At 44.1% G+C, this 20964-nt stretch overlaps 1 protein-coding gene across 1 annotated transcript in view; it reads right to left on the reverse strand.

The window, feature by feature from the left end:
* The window catches only part of PDE3A (phosphodiesterase 3A), a 231463-nt gene extending 215737 nt beyond the window's left edge, over nucleotides 1-15726 (reverse strand). The window contains exon 1 of the mRNA XM_051784667.1: nucleotides 15302-15726. Within this exon, the coding sequence (XP_051640627.1) occupies nucleotides 15302-15622 (321 nt within the window). The 5' untranslated portion in view covers nucleotides 15623-15726. The remainder of the gene's footprint in view (nucleotides 1-15301) is intronic.
* Nucleotides 15727-20964: the final 5238 nt, after the last annotated feature.

Here is a 20964-nt window from a genome sequence, read left to right on the forward strand (position 1 = left end):
GAAACAACCAAAGACCAGTGCACAGGAGCTGTCACTCCAAGTTGTAAGCAACAGTTTATGGTGAAGATTTTTGCCTTGGCAAACATGAGGAGATAGATACTCATTATGACCTCACCCACATAAGAATTTTTTCCTATTTTCTCCATTTGGCTGCTGCTTTGAACTTCTGAAATGGTTACAATTTCAGTGGCAGTGCTAACAGCAGGCCTCAAAACTACACACATCCAAGAAGCAGAGGTAAACAAATAAAGAATAAGATCTTGCTCATAAGCCAGACCTAAAAGCTAATTTATTGCTTCCTGTTTCAAATCAGTATGGGCTCACATCAGGAGTGAGCTTGGAATATCATACTTGCTGGGAAAAATAATACACACATGGAAAAAGTACAAGACACTCACGGGTACATGGATCAGTTAAAGATCTCAAACAAAACGTCTTGATGAACGACATGCCCAGGTCATTCCAGTAACAGCTTAAAGCAAACCAGAATTTTTTTCAATTACACATTCAACAGGAACAACATATTAGAAATCATTTGCAAGACAAATGCAAAGAACAAAAATGCAGGCATCTTATGTATAAAATATTTCTGTACATACTATGGATTATGCAAAAACGGAAGACGAGTTTTCTAAGCAGAAAACCTTACTGCAGCTGCACAGACAAGACCACATGCTTTAGCAGGCACTGAGTGTCAGAGGCTCCTCTCCAAGGCCAATATCAGACACACTGTGAGGAGCCTTTCAGCTGACTGCTGGCAAGCCTTTCCTGACAAGCACTGAGCTCACTCTCCTGGTGTCGAGCAGGCATTTCAATATTCATCACCCCTTGGGCTGAACTGAATTAAGACTGAAGGGTATTTTCTTCCCAGCAGTATGATAGAAGGCCTTCTGCTGCCAACAGCAAATGTTAAATAAGAGTGCTGGGTGTGCCAAGCAGGGCACTGCTCTTGGGAGCCTTGACAGCAATGGCAGGCGATCCCGTGAGACTCTCAGTGCCACAGCCTGCATAAAATGAATATACACACAGAACAAACCCACAATGCTCAATTAGTTGCTAACCTTCTGTTTCCAAAAAGCTGACTTAAAAGGGACTTCACCAGAACCACCTACCAGAAAGCCCATTATGAACAGCTGGATCTCTGCTATGAAGTTCAAACTGTGCACTTGAAAAATCTGGGTAAATTTTAAACTGATGTACCAAAAAACTCAATTATGAATCTCACATCTCTGATACAATTTCTTTGCATCCATCACACACTGTAGGTGAAAATTATTTCCCCTTCTTTGTAAACTGCTTTGATTTTGAGCACCATGTAACATCTACAAACATTTGGTGGCAGTGAAAGATCTCACAACAAGTCTACCATTAAATCTTTGCTGAGAAACAAGGCAAGACATCTGTACTACATTGTCTTCGAAATAATTAACTGATTTGTGCGTTACTAAAGTGAAAATTAATTTTATTTTACTGTGAGAAAGTCTGGGAAAAGTGGGAGTCTTTAGTAATCTTTAAGAAAAAAAAAAAAGAAGTCTTGATTAGGCCAGACAAAGAGCCAGTTCCCACAAAAGGCATGATGGAGCTATGCCAAATGCTTCTAAGAACAGAGCATTTTTTGGTTGTTTATTTGGAGCCAAATTTCTTATGCCTTCATTCTCTCTTTTATGGGTATTAATAAGATTTCCACATAAATCTGTCTCTACTTAGTCATCTTCACCACTGTCAGACTTCAGAGTCCTGCAGGAGGAGGGATTGCCAACACAAATGTTTATGATGTCACACGAGCCACACTATCACTGCAGCCATCGCTCAGAACAAACAGTCCCAAAAGGTGAAAGGCCACTACAGCCTATGGAAAGGCAAAGGATTAAACAATAAATGTATCTATCATTAGGATTAAGAGGGAGAGGGGTGAAATAACAGCAGTAATCATCTAAATGCATTTCTTGATTTGGTGCTAACAAATGAAAAACCAGTGAACATCTTTCTCCATTTAATATACATTCTTAAGACAGACTTCATCCACTTCTGGGAAATTTTATCTGTGCTTATCTGAAACTCTCTTTCTTTGACTCTTTTATTTACTTTACAAGCCTTTCACGCTCATTTCACATATTGTAACCAGAGCATATCTGTCACTGATGTACAGATCTGTCACTGATGTACGGAAATTTCCTCCAAGGCACCAATGAATTTTTGCATTCAAACTTTTGCCCTTACAGCCAGGTAACTCTATCATCCCTTAAAATCTTAGGTAGCATCTCCACGGATGGAGATGATTGAAATCCATGGATGAACCTCTCTGGCTCAGCAAACATACACATGCTGCCCCTTCTCCCCCCATCCCCTACCCCAGAAAAACAAACAAAACCAAAGCCAAAGAAACAAAAAAACCCTAAAACCAAACCAAAACGAAAATCACCAGGTGCTCTTTAATCTGATTGAGTGGAAAGAAGTGAGATGAGCTAAGGAAAAAAAAAACATATCGCCAGACAAAATTGCTGTGTTTCTTGGGTGTCAGTCACAGACAGTAGGAAACAAATCTACTCCGCCTTTCTTACATGTGGAAGGATAAACAAGTGTCCAAAGCCCATCCTTAAATTGTTTGGCCTGTCTTTCACGAGAGAAGAAAAGTGGTTTCAGATTTGCTGGGGTAGAAGATAGGGAATGAGGCAGGAATAATCAGCTCATTGATGTCAACATTCCTAGATCAAAATGGAACATTTGACCATTCACAAGAGTGGCACTGAGGAAGCTGTTACTCAAAGCATGTTTTCATGGCATCAATATCACGACATTTCTTTTACGTTTGCTTTTTATTAAACAAACACTTGGGGGGGGGGAAAACCAAACTACATACAGCTAAGAAGTTAGATATCTAAAATTTCATTAAAAACATCTGGGATTGCATGAATTTGCAACATTCAAAAGATAGTATATGACATAATTATGCTTACAAACATTGATTCACTGTTTTAGATAGCAAGCCATTAAGATCACAGGAATGATATTTTCTGGGCTATCAAGTTTCTGCCTAAAGTTCTCATCTCCCTAACCTGCTATTATGAATGATTAAGACAATCTGATCGTTACTTTTATCTCAGTTCTAGAAATCTTAAGCAAAAAAAGGCCCAGAGGCCCCTAGGCCAAGTTCTCATGAGTGCATTGAATGACAGTAAAGAAGTCGCTCCCACTATCTGAGGATTTTTTTAGGCTGGTTTTTTTTTAGGTGCACATCAGTAAATTTTGCAATACCCTGACTTCAGCTTAAACATCAACGTTTTCCTCAGCATCACATCACCGCTTTCATTTGAGAAGAGACAGTGTATAAAGCAAAGAAGAACATGAAATAAGCACATATAATTGCAGCCACAAGAATTTTTGATAACAGATTAGTTGCAGTTTTCAAAAGAACAATAAAATCTAAAGGTTTAAACACAACAGCATGTCCATGCATGAACCTAGAATTTAAAATACTGGGTTTTCAAAGAGTCTACTTGAGTGGCAGATCATAGCACAAGTCAGGAAATCTTAAGGTTGATCTTAAGAATCTTCTAGTTTGTCTACACATAATACAAAAAGGAAAAGAAAATTCTAGATCCAAGGATGATGGCAGCTAAAATATTGGAATGAAACCCATTGAATCTATACCTCAGTCACTGCTATCACAAGTACATATCATCCATCGACCCTGAATAAGAATATCACATATTTTAGGACTAGATTTATACACCAAAAACAGCAGAAGAGAAAGTTGAAATAAAGACCGGATGGATTTGAGAAGGAGATAGACAATCTGTCTTTACTGCTTCACTTAAAAATGTCCAAGAGCTCCCCAAGAAACATTTGGATTTGCCATCTCCCCCTGTCTCACCACAACACATGTATGCAGAAAGCCTGGTTTAGATGTCCTAAATTTCAGTTAAGCCCCGGTGCCTTGTATTTCCTATTAGCTGGCTCGGACCCCAAAGGTGCCTCGCCAAGAGGAAACGACAGGCTTGGATCCTCAAGCGGAATTTAAGTTGGAATATGTGATTTAGTGCTGGCACCCCGGTCCGTCTAATTGTTGCACTATTATCCCATGCTCCTCTGTTACATGGCTTGACACAAACACAGCAAGCTTAGCAAGAATCAGCATTCTTTGGCCCAGAAGACAGTTTTCAGTATCAATGTCACACAGAAAATATTTCTCTTTGCCACTGAACAGATTCCTCAGTATGGCCTCTGTAACGAGGCACATACAGAGCCCGTGCTGTCCAAAATAATCAAATTGTGCACACCTACTGGTATACCTGACTGCTTCTAAACAGATTTTGCTTCTCCACAAGTCACAGGAAAGATGAATGCTCTGCAACTCTGAGCAGAAGCCTTGCTGGAAAGGGTAGAGCTCCTTTTCCACCCTTGTTCCCCTTTTAACTTCCAAATCTCTGGCAGAGTCTTCCTCACAGTTCCTCACAAGCACACAGGAAGTACAGCATTAAATCCTGTAACAGAAGATGTTTATTCATTTGCAGTTTTGTGTAATCAGTAGACAATTAGGACTGCTTTTAAGAATGGCACTTGCATATGAATTAAGCTGGTCTTAAAAAAAAAACAAAACCCTCAGTAATGGCATATGAATTATGTTGCAACATTTTAGCTTGTAGAGAATTCAGAATCAACAGTGAATTTCAGGGAACTGCTGTAATAAATAAATTTTCAGAGCTGTCTCAATGAATAGCAAATACTAACTAGTCCACAGCTTCCCAGAGAATCCATAGCAGCAATAACATACTCACTACACATAACAGACTAAGTTTTACCAGCTAAAGCTCATCATCCTTATCTGTAAAAATACAAGTTGCCTGTTTATTTCAACTGCCCTTATCATACTTCTCATCAGCCAGGGTTCCACTGAACAACACCCCATTTATACCCACAAGCAGGACACCAGCTCAGGCTGCTCTGGGACATTATCAGCTCCTCCTGCCCAGCCAGCCCCGGGCTCCACATCACAGCTAAAGCCAGTGGCAAGCCAGTCTTGGCACCAGGGACACCACGTAAAGCACCTCTGAGGCTTTGCATCTCTGGAACAGAGTTGTGGCACCAAGCTCCAATTTTAATACTGCAACATATGTGTTTGTAGGACACAAGCAGTTATTTGTTGATCAAAGTCACCACTCAAGTGTTTGCAAATAAAAGAAGAAAAAAAATATTTGCAAAACTTGGCTCGCATTTGCAAATCAGTAAAGAAGAACAAAGACTTAAACTATAACAAATAAAAAGTCAAGCAATGGTTACAGAAGTTGGCATATTAAGAAACAAGCCTGCCTGTGGAGACACCAGAAAATAGGATTAAATATAGAGAAAGAACATTGTCAACTCAGGTTTGCTGATTGTGCTACCAGAGTCAAAGAAAGAATTCTATCCTTCTAGATTGTACAATACCAATTTGAATTTGAATATATGCACAAAAAAATGTGTATATACAGATACATATATATAAAGATATATATATACACACGTGTGTGCATGCACATGCATCTATAAAACCATGCTACAAGGTCTCAGCTCACATTTTGAGCAGCACAACAAACATTAGTTTTGAATTATTTCCTTTAAAATAAGAAAGAGGATGGTTAGCTGTTAAAAAAAAACCCTAAAAATTTCTCTGTGGATTTGTGGATGTAAATACACTCCTCCAGCATTAAGCACTGAACTTAAAGGATCACCCTGTTATCCTGAGGGCTGAGCACTCTCAACTCCCATTCAAGACAGCAGAGGCAGAGGGGAGATAATCAATAACTTCTACAAAAAGAATATAAGAAAAACAGCATTTTTAACAAACGTTGACTTAGAGTATAAATTGTACAATATAACTGAACAACCCTCGGGAGAAGTTAAAGGTATTCATTGTCTTACAAGAGTAAGATGCAGGGCTACATCTCAGCACAAGGATTCCTGTAACAATCCCACTGACAGACTCAAACTAAAACTCCAGCTACATGATAAATATCTTATCAGTTATCTTGCAATTACAAATGTATCCAAACATCCCTGAGCTCCTTATCAACACAAAATACAATGATCAGACCTTGCCAGGAGTAACTTATGGTTAGCATCACCAGTAAAACTGAAGAGAAATGCACCAGAGAATTCCACCAGCATCCAACAGATATTTTTCCACTCACAAACAAGTCTCAGGGGAATGACTTCAGCATTAGCAATATAGAAACAGCCCTGTCTGCATAGTGTAAATGAAGAAGCATAGACTACTCTGCAAGGAAACCCAAGTTAGATCTGTTAGCTGGTGAGCTCTAATAGACATCAATAAGAAAGAAAGAAAAGAAGAAAAGGGGAAGAGAAGCCAGGAAGGAAAAGAGAAGAAAATAGAAGGAAAAAAAAAAGGAATCTCAAAAGCACTTGAAATTGCATTAACAGAGGCAAGGGTAGACAGCACAAAAGACAAGGTTGTGCAGCCCTTTTTAATCTACACTTTTGCACAGAGGTCTGCACCTTTCTACAGCTGTCATTCCAATTGAGATTTAATATATGGGCATAGACAAGGTTTCACAAGTTTTACTCTGCAGGCAACAAAAAGCTTGGGAGAGCATATCTAGATTACTGCTCATAGAAGTGGAGTGAAAATTGCTTGGACATTGCTTCTCAACCCAGGCATCACCCTTTCCAAGTGCCCTCATCCAGCCCTGCTCAGGCAGCAAACACAAATGCTCCTGAGGGTCCTTTGCAGGCTGCCACCTGAGTGCCTTCCCTGCCACCACAGGGCAGACAACCCACCACTCTGGCCTCTTCAGCAGCCCCACACTCACATTTTAAGGTAAATTTGGGGTGTATGCATTTGTTAAGGATCGGTATTTTTATGTAACAGAGGTAACAAAACAGAAGCACCCTCTGCCTATTTTACATGGCATTAAACACAAACATACACGGGTTTATTTAAAACCATATAGATAAAGAAAGTGCAAGAGACTCAGAGAAGTACCTGTACTCCAGGATGAGGAGCAGTTCAGGTTACTGCTGATGCCCTGGCAGCAGCTCCAGCATACAGAGATGCCAGCAAGGTATCAACAACCTGCTGGGAGTACAATAGTTCAAAAAACAATTAACCTTTTGCATTCAAACAGTCGATTCTTTCCCCTTCTGGAATTCATTTCAAAAAAATGTGCTTATGGACAGATTTACTCAAACATAAGGCCGAAGGATGCTGCTCAGAATTAGTAATATTCAGTTTTGAAGTTTAGTAATAATTATTCCCCTACAGTATTATCATTTACCCAAAGAAAACTGCAAGCTTATGCAGAGGAAAAATAAGCTTTTTTAAAAAAAATAAATAAATAAACCAACAGCCATCAGTGACTTGATCCTCAAAACACAGAGATACAGTTTTCCAGCAGGCATCATCACATTCATATTTCACACAGCTTTTAACAAAGCTGAGATATTTTTTAAGAGGACCAACCAGTCTAAGAGGAATGGTTGCTTTTTAAACCATCACCAGGGTGTGCCTCAGGACTTGAGCAACCATCAGAAAAGCATCATGAGTGTATCTGAAAAGCACCACTCCTACTGAGTAAGGTAGGCAGAAATCCCATTAAAAAAAAAATGCTGCAGAATATATACTTTATTCTAAAATCCAAACCAAAGCATAAATCTTACTACAAAACAAAGCCAACTTAAGCAACCTGCGAAATACAAAAGTCAAACAAACCACTTTAACCCTGCATGTTTCACTGGTGGGTTGGGGGCATTAGCCAAGAAGGCCTTAGCTATGCTTTGAGCTATTTCCAATATGTGGAGGGTTTGTAATTTTCCAGCCTTGTGCAGGGGCAGAAGGAGAGCCTTTAGCTGTATTGACGCTTATAAATATCTTCTCCCCGATTTTTTTCAGAAGTTAATTGTAAAAATACAAAGAGTCATGCAGAAATAGATCCTGGTCAGTGGACACTTCAGATTAAACAGCAAGCTCACTAAAGCACAGCACAACAGAGTGACCAAACTGGGAACTTTCTTCCTAACTAGTATCAGACTGAAAAAAGTGCCATTTTTTCTAATCTTCAACCTGTTTGGCACAAGAAACCTATGCACTTCAGTGGGTGTACAGGGTGGTGTACAGGTGGGTTTTGACTCTTTCCAGAGGAGACTCCACAACCTCTCTTGGGCAGCCTGTTCCAGTGCTCTGTCACCCTCAAAGTAAAGAAGTTTTTGCTCATATTCAGATGGAATTCCTTGTGTTTTAGTTTGTTCCTCTTGTCTTGTTACTGGGCACCAGTGAAGAGAGTCTGGCCCCATCCTCTTGACACCCACCCTTCAGATACGTGGATGCATTGATAAGATCCCCTCTCAGTCACCTCTTCTCCAAGCAAAACAGGCCCAGCTCTCCCAACCTTTCCTCACAAGAGAGATGCTCAAGACCCCTAATCATCTCCACAGCCCTGCACTGAACCCTCTCCAGTAGTTCCTTGTCTTTTTTATGCTGGGGAGCCCAGAACTGGACAACGAGCTCCAGACGTGACCGCACCAGGGCAGAATGGAAGGGAATATTCTGCTACTGCACTTACCATGTGCCATTTCTCATTTTATTTGTAAAAAGTTACATATGTGAATAGAGCCATGAGGTGCTGCAATACTAAATCATAATGGTGATTTAGTCTATTTTCTTGGATTCTTGGCAGAGAAGGAGGCAGTTGCTTCATCTCCAAAAATGATGACAGAGTCACAGAATACTCTGAGTTGGAAGCATCCCACAGGGATCATCAAAGTCCAGCTCCTAGCTCTGCACAGGACAGCCCCAAGAATCACACACCACATCCCAATTCTTAACTGGCTTTTCGAAATACAAAACCTACTACTGCTCTTCTTCCCACAGTGTTCTTTTAGGGCAGGTGTGTTGGTTTGTGCTTGCCCGGGGCAAAGCGCCTCGGCTGACGCGCCGGAACCGAGGAGCGAGGAACAGCAGCTGGAACAGCAGCTTAAAACCCGAACGCTGACAGGGCCGGGTTAAGTACCACGGACAGATTTTGCCGATGATGTTCGTGGCCGGTTTGGCGGCGCCGAGCAGCGCAGGGGCTCTCGTGCCCTCTAGGGGGCCGCGCCCGCCAGCGCCGGCACCGCCCGGGGCGAGGGGACCCTCATCACCATCATCATCACCATCATCATCACCATCATCATCATCATCATCATCATCATCACCACCCCACGAGACGTCTGCGACAACGACACACACCCGCACAGAGGGAGAAGAAAAGCAGCTCCAAACCTTTATTTAAAAAAAAAAAAAAAAAAAAGAAGCCAAAGCTCGACAAAGGGATACGGCACTTCTTCCTCTCACAACTTCACCCAATCTCCAAAAGCAGCTCCGAGAAAGAGAGACATCAATAATCCTGCCCCTCCTCCCCCCCCCCCCACTTAAAACTCAGACAGATATCGCATTATTTAATTGTTTTTATTACTTCCCAAATCATTATCCCCGTGCAGGGAACTGATGCTACCGCTTACATCAGGGCTTAGAGCAACACTTGCAGCAGGGCTTAGAGCAAGACAAGTTGGACATTAAAAAAAATAAAAAAAAAGGAACCTGAAAAACTACATAGCCCAAACGAGAGAGGCGTTTCTTAGAGTGACACTCTGACTAACACAGAAAAGACTTTGAGGAAAGGGTTTGGTAAATTAACAAAAAAGCTTCTTCGAAACCAAGGAGATTAAAAAGAAAAATTAAAAATCCATGCATAAAGAAAAATTCAACTTCCACTTTTTTATCTGAATCTGTACATTTCTTTCCCTGTCCATCAAGGGATATGTTACAAGCCCTACATCTACCATTAGATTACATAAGTAAATCACAGCAACTGGCTCAAAGCTTTAATTGCAGCAGTGTTCTTTTTATTCTCAAACCATTTAGGATGCAGTCAGCTCACCCCCATTCCAAGCCCTGTGGTTTGCAGGCACCAGAACCCAGCAACCTTTCCACTTCCAGTCTAGGATTATTTTTTTTCATATATCTTTTTTAAAGCAAAAAGCCCAAGCAATATTCCTTCAATTTGCAAAACACAACTATGTCTCAGTCTCACACACACCAAAAAAAAAAAAAAAAAAAGAGTTGAAACGTAAGCACACTAACAGCAGATTAGGACAGATTCATACAAATGTCACAGTTAACGTCCAAAACATCATGTGTCACTGTTTTTCCCCTCCAACCCCCAACAAGCTTCTCAAAACACATTTCATACACAGGGTCACTGTGCTGGCTGTTTATTTAATTAACATGACAACCCAGAGTACACAGGATTTCTTTCAGTTCCCGAGCTTTGCATTTTCACACTTCAGGTAGAAAGAGCAGAAAGTCACTACTGTACTTTACTTTTTTTGCCAATATGCCATAATATACATTTCTTGATTTAACCGATTGACCAAAAATAGATTCTAAACCGTTCATGAGAGTTTCAGCAGCAGTTTTAACATTTCTGTGAGGTTGAAAGAAAAAAGAAAAAAAAAAAATCTAAGTAGAGCGGGTTTGCATAAATGAAGCCATGCAAAAGAAAATAAAGTCTTATGTCTGGAATCCCTGGGTGATTTTTCCTGGAGCCTCACTTAAATAATTTACACAGTTGTGTTTCTGCAAGCCACCAGATGACATAACTCCTCAGTATTCCTTAGTTTTCAGTGACCTAAATGGTAATGCCAGTAAATCTTATCAGCTCAATAAACCTTATTAGCAGGAGGTATATGGCATATAAAACAAAACATGTCTAATAGGAGACCATTACTTTGACATAGACAAAGTTCAGTATTTAAATTTAATCTGCCTTCTCCCCTCCAAAATTTTAAATTTCTCTATATTGCACCCTGATTGCTCCTATTTTCAGGCCAGAGAGTAGGATACATAATCTTAAAAATTGGTTATAATGTAAGGGTACATTTTCTGGGTTTTTAAGGCAGAATAGGAGAAAACCAGCAAAGGGGGGGGGGAAGCAACATACTCCCGGCACTTACAAAGCTCTTGCTGTCAAACAATGAGAAGAAGAGATAAAGCCTTAATTTTCCCTTGAAAAAAAATCCCAACAAATATATTTCTTTTTCTCCACTGTTTCTTAGATCTTATCACTGAAGAGATATCTTTAACCATGTGAACTGTTACAGTACTGTCTTCTCAACTCCAAAGACAGGCAGCGATAAGGACGGTCCTGGCTCGCAACTTTCCCAGCCTACAGGCTGGGAACAAGCAGAGTCACCACCCAGAACCCCAGGAAAAACAGTCAAATTGAGCAAAAAACCCTCCACTGCTGCTGGAGAAAGATAGTGGAGTCTGGCACCAAAGTCACTGATCTGAAAAAATAACTTCTGAGAAGGAGAAACAGGATGGGAAAGATGGGGCAGCACGAAACAGCTACCAAGTCTCAAACCAACTGAAAATAAGTGACGGACCCTCAGATGTCCCTTGATGAGGCAAGAGGCTTTTTACTTCTCCAACTGCCCAGAAAGCAGAAAAGAGCAAAAAGAAATACGGAAGGAAAATTGATAGAAAACCTCTCTGCCTCAGAAGCCAGAGAAAACGGATGGAGTTTGCACAAGGAGCTGGTGGGCCGGCAGCTGGAGACATCAGAGCTGCAGGAGAAACTCCTCCATCCTGGTGCTACCTCCTGTGTGGGTCAGGGCAAGGCTCAGCACCTCACAAGTGCCTTCTCACACGAGGTTGTGTCACCTACTTCAAACCCTGATGTGTCCTGTCCCTCAGACAGTCTTCTGACCAAGGAAAAAAGAAATCTAAAAAGGCAAAGCAAACTATTTGCAGCAGCTGCAAATAACGCACACTTGTACTAAAGCCAAGTTAGCTGAAAGATTTCCATTCCCCCCAAAACAAAACAAACAACAAAATAAGGCTCAAAAGCAAAATCAGGAGACTTCAGCATGGTTTAAAATTCTCCAGCTGCTATCTCCTGTGGGGTGTTTTACCCAACCAGTGGAAATCATCCCTTTGGACTGCTGTATGTCAAGATTAACACACACAGATCAGAGGCATAAGCTTCAGAGCATATGGGCCATATAATATTTTAATGGGAAACATCAATACCTGTAACACAATTCTGCCCCTCAGCCCCCAACCTCCTCTCCACACTTTTAGGACGAACTAAAACAGTCACGAAAACCTGGAGAAAAAAAAACTCCAAAAGACATCATCTTGGTGGCACTTGTGCATTTACCACCAAAAAAAAAAAAAAAAAAAGGCATTTCTTCATTCATTCCCTGTGTTATCCATCCATTCACAATTTCCCTCTGCATCCTCTCTCAAATCTGGGTGAGCGAGCCCTCAAGGAGCTAACCATCCTCAGCCAGCCTTGATGAAATCACAGGGAGAGGACACTCAGCTGGGAGCAAGATCAGGCTATTAGGAAGCACACACTTCTCAATGAGATCTACACACATGCCAGTCTGGGAGCTTTCAACCCAAAGAATTTGCCAAAGTTGAGAAAGAGAGAGAACGTATACAAAAAGCAACCACAAAAAAATAGAATGAAACTAAAAACTGGAAAAGAGCACTTTTAGCAGCAACAGAAGGCTGTGTCATGGCATGCTTTGATTTTTGGAGGGTAGCTTTTTTTTTTTAATGAAAGTTTTTCTTTTTAAATTGTTTTTGAAATGGATAAGCAACTAACATGAGACATATGTTAAGACCTCTATCCAAGATGTCAGTTTGCAATTCCTGGTACTGTCCTTTACATCACAAAGCCACATAGATTCTATTTTGTATTCCAGTAGGGAAAAATTCAGGTTATAATTGAGACGTGTATGACTAAAAAAGAAAAACTCTGAAATTCCAACTTTCTTTATAGAATCTCATATTAATGCAGACAGTCAGATAAGAAGGGAATCACACTGGAAAAATAAAAGCTCAATTAAATGCCCAGCAACAGGAAAGATTACACAGGAGGTGATGGGAAACATCTCTAAAACTTTGTCTTAATGTTACTCACTAAATTAAAGTATGTGTTTCAAAGCAATAAAGTGGATCTATTTCCTGATGGAGATTATTGGCAGCTCCCAGATGTACTGATATGACCAGAAAAGTTCAGGGGGATGTTTTTTTTAAAAACAGGGGGCAAGGGAAGGCCTGGGTTTGTTTATAAAGGCCTCATCTCTATTTTTAACATGTTATATTTAAAAACTGTCCAAAAGAGAAACATTTACCTAGGGCTTCTTTAAGTCTACAGGGAGCTGATTTTCGCTATAAACATAAACTTAGTTTGCCCTAAAAAAGTCTCACTTCTCCCAGCATTTCCTCACAGAGCTTTGTTTCAGCTTTTCAATTTTTCTGTCTTGCTAACATTTATTTAAGAGGACAGTTTTTAGGAAGGGATGCTCACGTACACACAGCCATACTGTGCTAACAGAAAAATAAATAAATAAAAAAAAAAAAGACAAAAGGTCTTTCCAGTCTCAAAAGTAGTCATCCATTTCTAATCACACAGTGACGCAAGCAATACCAGATCTCACTATTGATTAATAGTGAGTGAGAACAAAAGACAGAGAAATCTGCCAAAATCCTGCAATGCGTGAACCGAACAGTTGCCAGTTAACTCCAGCCTGAGAGTGGGAATTGCTGGGGCAAAGCTGACCACTGTCCCCAACTAACGCACCACTGGTGAGGGAAAAGAAGTCTACCTTGTTAACCATCACCAGTTTAACATTCTGATATTTACAGATGACATGAATTCTCCCTATAAAAAAAGAGAAGGACCATGGTCACAGACCAGTGAGCCCTGTCTCCGAATGATTACACTTGGAGATGTTAATTAAAAAACTGCTTTTATTAGAAGTGTGAGAGAGTGAAATAAGTTTAAAACCTTACAAATTTAAGAAAAAACAGAAATGCCAAACATCATCAAGTAAGTATAAACAATTTTGTGCCTTAGATATTGTATTTACAAATTATTCTTACACCCTTCTTTCTCTCTCAGCTCCTGTTAAAGTCAGAACTAGGTCAGCTTTCTACTTTTTCACACTGTAGTAAATATTTATTTTACCTAAACGAAAATGTTAAATAAATAAGTATATTTGTTGTAAAACAAGTCTCAAGTATATAAGGTTGTCAGGCCCTCTTCTAGAAAATGTCACAACCAACCACAAAGAGATGTAATCAAACCATTTCCAGAACCAAACTTGCCACCCACGCCATACAGTTAGATGCCATTGCTTGAAAAACACTTTATTGCTTACCCAGCAAGCAACCTGAAAGAAAACCTTTGGTGTACGGCAACACGCTTCACTTGACCACAGTGCACAGAATCATTTTCAAATAGTAATTGAAAAAGAAAGCTTAACACCATTTGACACTTATTTTCCCCCTCAGGTTTCCCTTTTCACTGCTCAGCAAGGGTTGTGCTACGCTCAGTTACACTCGACCCGTGGAATGATTCTTTCGTGAGACGATCTTAAATCTCAAAAAAAACTGAGAAACACTTCAAGCGCAGAACTAAGCCCACCTCATGTGGGTGGCAGCACCCCATAGGGCTGTGCAGTAAAGATGCTGGTGTTTGATCGTTCCTTTCTCCAGTTCCCTGAGGCGTGCATTTAAAAGAACGCATCGCCGGTAACAAAGTTCTCCCTCAGCCATTGCAATCGCAGCCTCCCGAAGGAAACAAAGTTAAGATAAATCGCGTGTGCCTCGCACCGGTTCCCACAGCCCCGGCGGAGCGGGAGCTATTGATTACACGCTCGGGAACAGCCTCGGCGAGGCAAAGTGCAAACACAAGCCCCGCGCCGGGCGCGCCAGCCTCAGAGGACACGCTACCGCCCTGATTAGGGACTTCTCCCACCGAGGACAAGCTGCTTGGCTCACGCACACACCCCCCTTTAAAGCTTAAAGCAAGTTTAACAGGGCTGAGCTACCTTTCTAGGAAACTACAGGTTTGAAAATGCGAGGCTCGCAAGTGATGCGCTGGGAAACCCGAGGGCTGCGCTGAGGGCAGGTTCCCTCCGGCTCCGAGAGCCAAGAGAGCACCGTCCTCCCCAGCCCTTTTACCAGGCTTAAGGAAAGCCAGCGCCGGTGATGGCTGTGAAAGAAAAGCACACCCCGAGCCCTCTCCCCGTCGCCCGCAGCCGGGGCAAGTCAGGCTGTGTCCGGACAGCCCCGCTTCCCCCCCAGCCCCGTCCCGGGACGGCCAGCCTGGGCTCTCCGCGCCGCGGGGCACCGGGGAAAGCCCGCACCGTGCGGGGCCCCTCCGGCGAGGAGCAGCTCCCCCGCGCCTCCGCCGCCGGCGGGACCCCCAGCAAAGTTTGGGACGCGTTCCCCCAGCCCTTGCCCTACCTGCTCCCGGGGGATGCAGGGCAGCGAGGTCCTCCGGTGGGTCTTGTTGCCGCTGCCGCCGCCGCCCGACATCTCGGGGGAGATCATGGAGCTGGACCGCCGCCGCCGCCTGAGCACCGGGGCTTCGTCCGCGGCCGGGGGGGCGGCGGGAGGCTCCGCCAGCGGGGCGGCCCGCCGGGGGGGCCAGAGCCGGTCGGTGTAGCCGGCCAGGAGGATGCCCAGCAGCCCCAGCAGGTAGGCCAGGTAGGGCCGCCAGGACGCCGGGACCCTCTCCAAGGCGACGAGGGACGTGGTCCTGGCCGCGCTAGTCACGGTGAGCATGAGGACGCCCTGCCTCAGCTTCAGCACCAGCCATGTCACGGCGGCCAGGCAGCTCAGCACCACCCCCGTGGCGGCGAGGGAAAGCAAGTGATCCTCCTCCTCCTCCTCCCCCGCCGCCAGCGCCGTCTGCGCCACCGCTTCCCCCCCGCAGCAGGCGGCCAGCAGCAGCAGCAGCAGCAGCGCCGCCGCCCGCACACCGCCCCGCACCGGGGAGCGCCCCGCGCCGAAGAAGGCGCCGGCCAGGCAGAGCGGCACCGCGCCGGGGGGCACCCAGCCCCAGCGCCGCGGCCCCGCCAGTGCCCGGCCGCGCTGCCCCCGCACCAGCCTCACCGCCAGGGCCAGCGGCACCGACAGGCAGCCGGCGCACAGCGCCCAGGAAAGTTTCCGGCGGCGCCAGGTCTCCCGCGGCGGGAGCAGCGCGGTCCGGGCCGGCGCCCCCCGCCCCGCCGCTGCCGCCCCGCCGCCGCCCGGCCGCCGCCCTGCCGGCGGGCAGCGCCCGCTGCAGCCGCCCATGGCCCCGACCGGCTGCCCCGCGCACCCCCGCCGGGGTGGGCGCCCGCCCCGGGGCTGATTCTCGGCCGGGCAGGGTCCGGGCAGGGTCCGGTCAGCGCCCCCGGGCCGGGGGTGCTCCCCGCCGGAGCAGCGCCGGCATTTCCTGCGGAGCGCCGGGCTCGCCCCCCGCCCGCCTCCCCCCCGGGAGCCCAGCGCCGCGCATGGGGGGCTGGGGAGCGCCTCGGCTCTCCGCGACCACCCCGGGCCTGCGGGGGGAGAGGGCGGTGAATAATAACTGCTTTTTAAAAGTGCAGGAGAGGGAGAGACGCGAGAAATCCTAAACAGTGTAAGAAATCGGAGAGGGGGGGGACTGGCGGGTGGGGGAGAGGCAGATGTACCACCTCAGAAGCGCTGCTTAATTTCTAGGCTATCCTTTGCCTCACGGGCACTCCCGGCGGAGGCAGGGAGGAGGAGGGGGGGAGCGGAACGGCGCTGCCCGCCCGAGGGTCCGTGCCTGGCCCGCGGCATTCCCGGCCGTGCCCCGCGGACCAAGGGAAGGAGCCTCCCCCGTCGTTGCGGACCTTGGGGGAGGAGAAACGACCGGGAAAAAAAATAATAAACAAAGCCCAGGACGAAAAAAATGGCAAATAAAAGGCCAGGGGAGCCTGGGCAGAAGTTGCGAAGTACTGCCAGGAGGGCGAGAGAGAGATCCGCGGGAGGGACTTGAACGGAGGCTGCTTGGGAAGAGTAAAAGAGGAAGAGCGAGAAGGAAAGGGTTTCCCTCCTGAACACTGCTGGGATAATCCTTGAGTTTTACGCGCTGAAAAATCAAGTGATGAGCGCTCCCCTCGGCCGGGAGAGGAGGTTGCCCAAAGCCCAGCAGCGAACCTGAACAGAACAAGCCAAACCCGAGCAGCGGAGCGGGCTGTCGCGGGAGGCTGCGGGGAGCAGCCGACTCCCGGGAAAGGGCTGCCCGGCCCTGCCCCGCTCTCCCCCCGCTGGAGCCGGCGGTGCCACCCGGGCGGAGGAGCTCCCGGTCACCGGGCGCTGCCGGCCAAGGCATAAATCGGCCTGTCAGGGACGGGGCAATTACGAGGCCGTAAAAGAGTCAGAAAGATGGATGTTTATAAATTATTATTACTGGGTTTGTTGTTGTTTTAATAGGGAGCCGGAACTGGAATCCCGAAGCCAGCGGGCCACGGTCGGTCCTCCGAAGCGTTACGAATGTCTAGGCTGCGGCTCCATCCAAAACCTGCTTTTTCCTTCCTCCAAACCTACCTCACGCTCACGCAGGAGGGCTCCACAGCATGCTAGGGGCAAAACTCTGGCCCAGCCCCCCGGGCCGACAAAAATTGGTCTGCGCAGAAGTGGAATCAGGTGCAGACTAAAAGGCTGTGCAAAGCCCCAGCTCCCACTGAAGAGCATGGAGTAATGTATTTAGCACTTAATAATACAAACCACAGAAAAATACAATCACCAGCTGTGAAGTTACAGGGCATTAAGACTCAGGAAGTGAACAGATTAGAAAACAGAATTTCCCAGCTCTCTTCCTCCTCCCACATCCACAAATCATTAATTTGAGACAGATTTATAGCCTTTACATATTTATTGGTGTATCTATCTGGATCTCATGCCTATCATCCAGGATCTGAGTATCTGAAATGGTAGCATTAGTGAAGCATACTTGGGATTTTTATTAGAAATGGGTCGTAAAAACTGAGTCTGTTATTAAATAATAGTTTTCCAGCCTAACTATTATGGAATATGAATTTATTAGTCATTTTTATGTTTGAAGCTTGGTTTGAAAACAACCTAGATATTGTTAGCAAAGTTTGGCTCTGAGGAATGGAAAGCCTCTGGTTTTTTTAAAGGTTAAGGGTCCAGATTAAGAACAGCTGGAAAGGTTTAGAGTTTATTCTGGTGAGACAGCAATCAGCAGGTTGCCATACCCACCTAGAAAAACAGAGCTGGGTTCCATCTACCCTAAGCATCAACCTCCCAGAGGCAGAATCAGGGCCCAGATAGTAATAACTGTATGACTCCTAATTCCTTTTCAGCTTTGTATGAGTAAGATGCATCTCTTGAATATTTCTAAGTGTGGATGCATCAAAACAGAATCCAAGTAAATTGATCCTGAGACACTGAATGAAAACACACGCAGCAGTTGCCATTCAGTTGCCAGAAATGTTGACACTGTAAATAAAGTCATAAATAAAAGTCAAACTAGATAAATAAACTCTCCCTGCACCTTTTTTTTTTGCTGCCACCCCCTTTAAATGTATAATACTTATGTGGATCAAAGTAGATAATGATCTATAGTCTTTTAATCCTTAAGCTAAAACATTAATTATTTAATTAATAATTAACTTTAGATTAAAAGCAGCAGCATTTTTTTGGTTGGACAGATTTGATGTTAGTGTAAAGAAACTTGTATTCATTTTCATAACTGTTATGATTTGAGCCTAATAGTAAAGGGTTTTTTTCAAGAGTGTTTCAAACTCATTAAATGACTGAAACATATTTCTAAGCTCTGACTGCCTGTACCTCTGAGTCTACCACAAGCATAGCTGGCAAAGTGAGGTTTATGGGTGCTAGGCTTCACCAAGGATCAAGGCTCAAGGTGTCAGTGGCTGAGCTCGCCTGAAGCTGACAACTCTAAGCCAGAGACAGCACCTTTCCAGTATCATGTGAATTGGACTAGACTTCCCCAAGCCATTTGCTACTTTCTGCATTGAAGTTTACAGGAGAAAGTCAAATTTTGATTCTTTTTTCCTGGTATCTTGATTCTCACATCAAGGAGCTTTAAGATAACATGATGAAAGTCAAGGCTTGCAAGGTCAACGCACAAATTCTTCTGAGCACCGAGGTTATCTGTGGATTAGCACATGGGAAGATGAACCTTGCTGTGCTCTCTACCATGTGGGAGTTGATAAAAGTACTTCTTCATGTTTCTCAATGAAGTAATAATTGTCTCTTATTCGTCTACTGATTATCTGTGGGTGTTTTAAGCACTGAAGTTGTAAAGATCTCTCACAAAAAAGCAGCAGTAATTTAATTTTAGCATCTCCATCAAAAGCAACATCAGGTGGTAGACCATGGTAGGTGATAGCCAAGCAGAAAGTGAGTTTCACAGATGAGAAATGTGGACCATTTAGGAGACTTCCCATGCAGAGACAGATAAAAAGAAGAGGGAGGGTGGGAGTGTGCTTGTGTTAGTTCATTTTTCAGGATAGGATTCCACCAGATTGGACTGCCCACAGATGATAGGTACCTCTTAAACAGTCTGTTGAGCATATGGTTAGGGTCACCTGAAAATGCTGTCTTCTTTCTCTAGAGAAGAGAAATTCTGGGAAGGCAGACTCTGCTCCTGCAAACAGTGAACAGCTCAAGACTTCACTGAAGTTCTGGTGATGCAGCTTTTTGGCATATTTGCAGAACAGCCTCCTTTTGATGAATAGACATCTGTAATAACCCAAAGAAAATGGGAACCATTAGATGTGATAAGGTCATTGTACAAATGTGCTGGAGCTGCATCAGTCATTCACCAAAGAAACTGCCACTTGCAGCAGTTCGTGCTGCAGTGAAAACCCAGCAATACCCTTCTGTTTTCCATTTGGAGAGCAATCTTCCATGGTAATAGTAGAGATTTCTTAGAGGCTTCAAAGGAGACAAACCCAGGAAGTTTCATGGTTACCATACAGAAAGGCCTGTAAGAACATAATGGTGAACATCCAATTAGTAACAAAGACTGATTGGATTTAACTGAAAAAAAGCAGTTTGCTCTGGACAACAAAGGGCAGGAGGTGGAGACAATGAAGAACAGGAGATTTAAGGAGGCTTTGAACAGCTGGCTGTTCCCCAAGACAATCTTCTGTCTCAGAATCACTTCATCCTTAGTAATTAGTGAAGAAGATGAAGTACATTTTATTCATTACTATGTCCAGCAATATCTAATCCACTCAAGGGACTTTACATGAAGCATCCACGAGGAACACGGTTTTCCATTTAAAGGGGGAAACAATGGCTTTCCTTACCAGTAAGGAGAGGAGGAAAGGTTTCACGATGGAACTTCTTAGCCGAGCTCTACAGATCAGACAACCACCATTTGCTTGGTTTGTCCACACTTCCCTGCAGTCTTTTCTCATGCCACTGCTGGTCTGTGGTCACAGACAGTGGGGCCACAAGAAACATGTGCAGGGCCACATCCCATCGCAGGTTACATGGCCTGTCCCCCCAAAGGTAGTGGTACAACAAAACAAAAGTCCCAAAGCATGCAGAAATGCTGTGATTGAGCTGAGAAGTTGAAGTGGGAAGAGGCTCTCCTGGGGGTAAAGAAGCAATAGGAAAAACCAATTAAATTCCTCACCATGTCATACTGGGGAGTGCCATGGGGAGAAGGAGTTTCATCTGTATCACTCCTGGTCTATACTTAAGCTGATTATTCATACATTTTTTTGTTAATTTTTCTCTCTTCTTCCTTGTAATTAAACTTTTCTCACCTTCTTATGACTTTGCACAATGTGTATGGGTAGTTCTATATGAATTTTTATAATGTCCCTGAATATTAGTTCACTGAATAAAGTTAAATTTACCTAATTTGTGAAATTCACTGTGATTAAAACCTATACATGATGATAATGTTCTGGACTTTAATGATTCTTTTCTCTGTTAGGATTTCAAATTATTTTACAAACATTTTGCTTAAGTCATCTAAATCCTCAGAAGTTTAGGTGATGACCAGTGGGCTGCATGACAGATTTACATGTGTCTGTTTACTGGAGCAGTTAAAAATATGCTTACTTATAAACATGAGCACTTTTCTGACTGCAGTGGCATTTCACAAAGGCTGT

This window comes from Manacus candei, unplaced genomic scaffold (assembly GCF_025592945.1).
Source record: "Manacus candei isolate 608988 ecotype Guabito, Panama unplaced genomic scaffold, ASM2559294v1 h1tg000018l, whole genome shotgun sequence".
NCBI lineage: Eukaryota > Metazoa > Chordata > Aves > Passeriformes > Pipridae > Manacus > Manacus candei.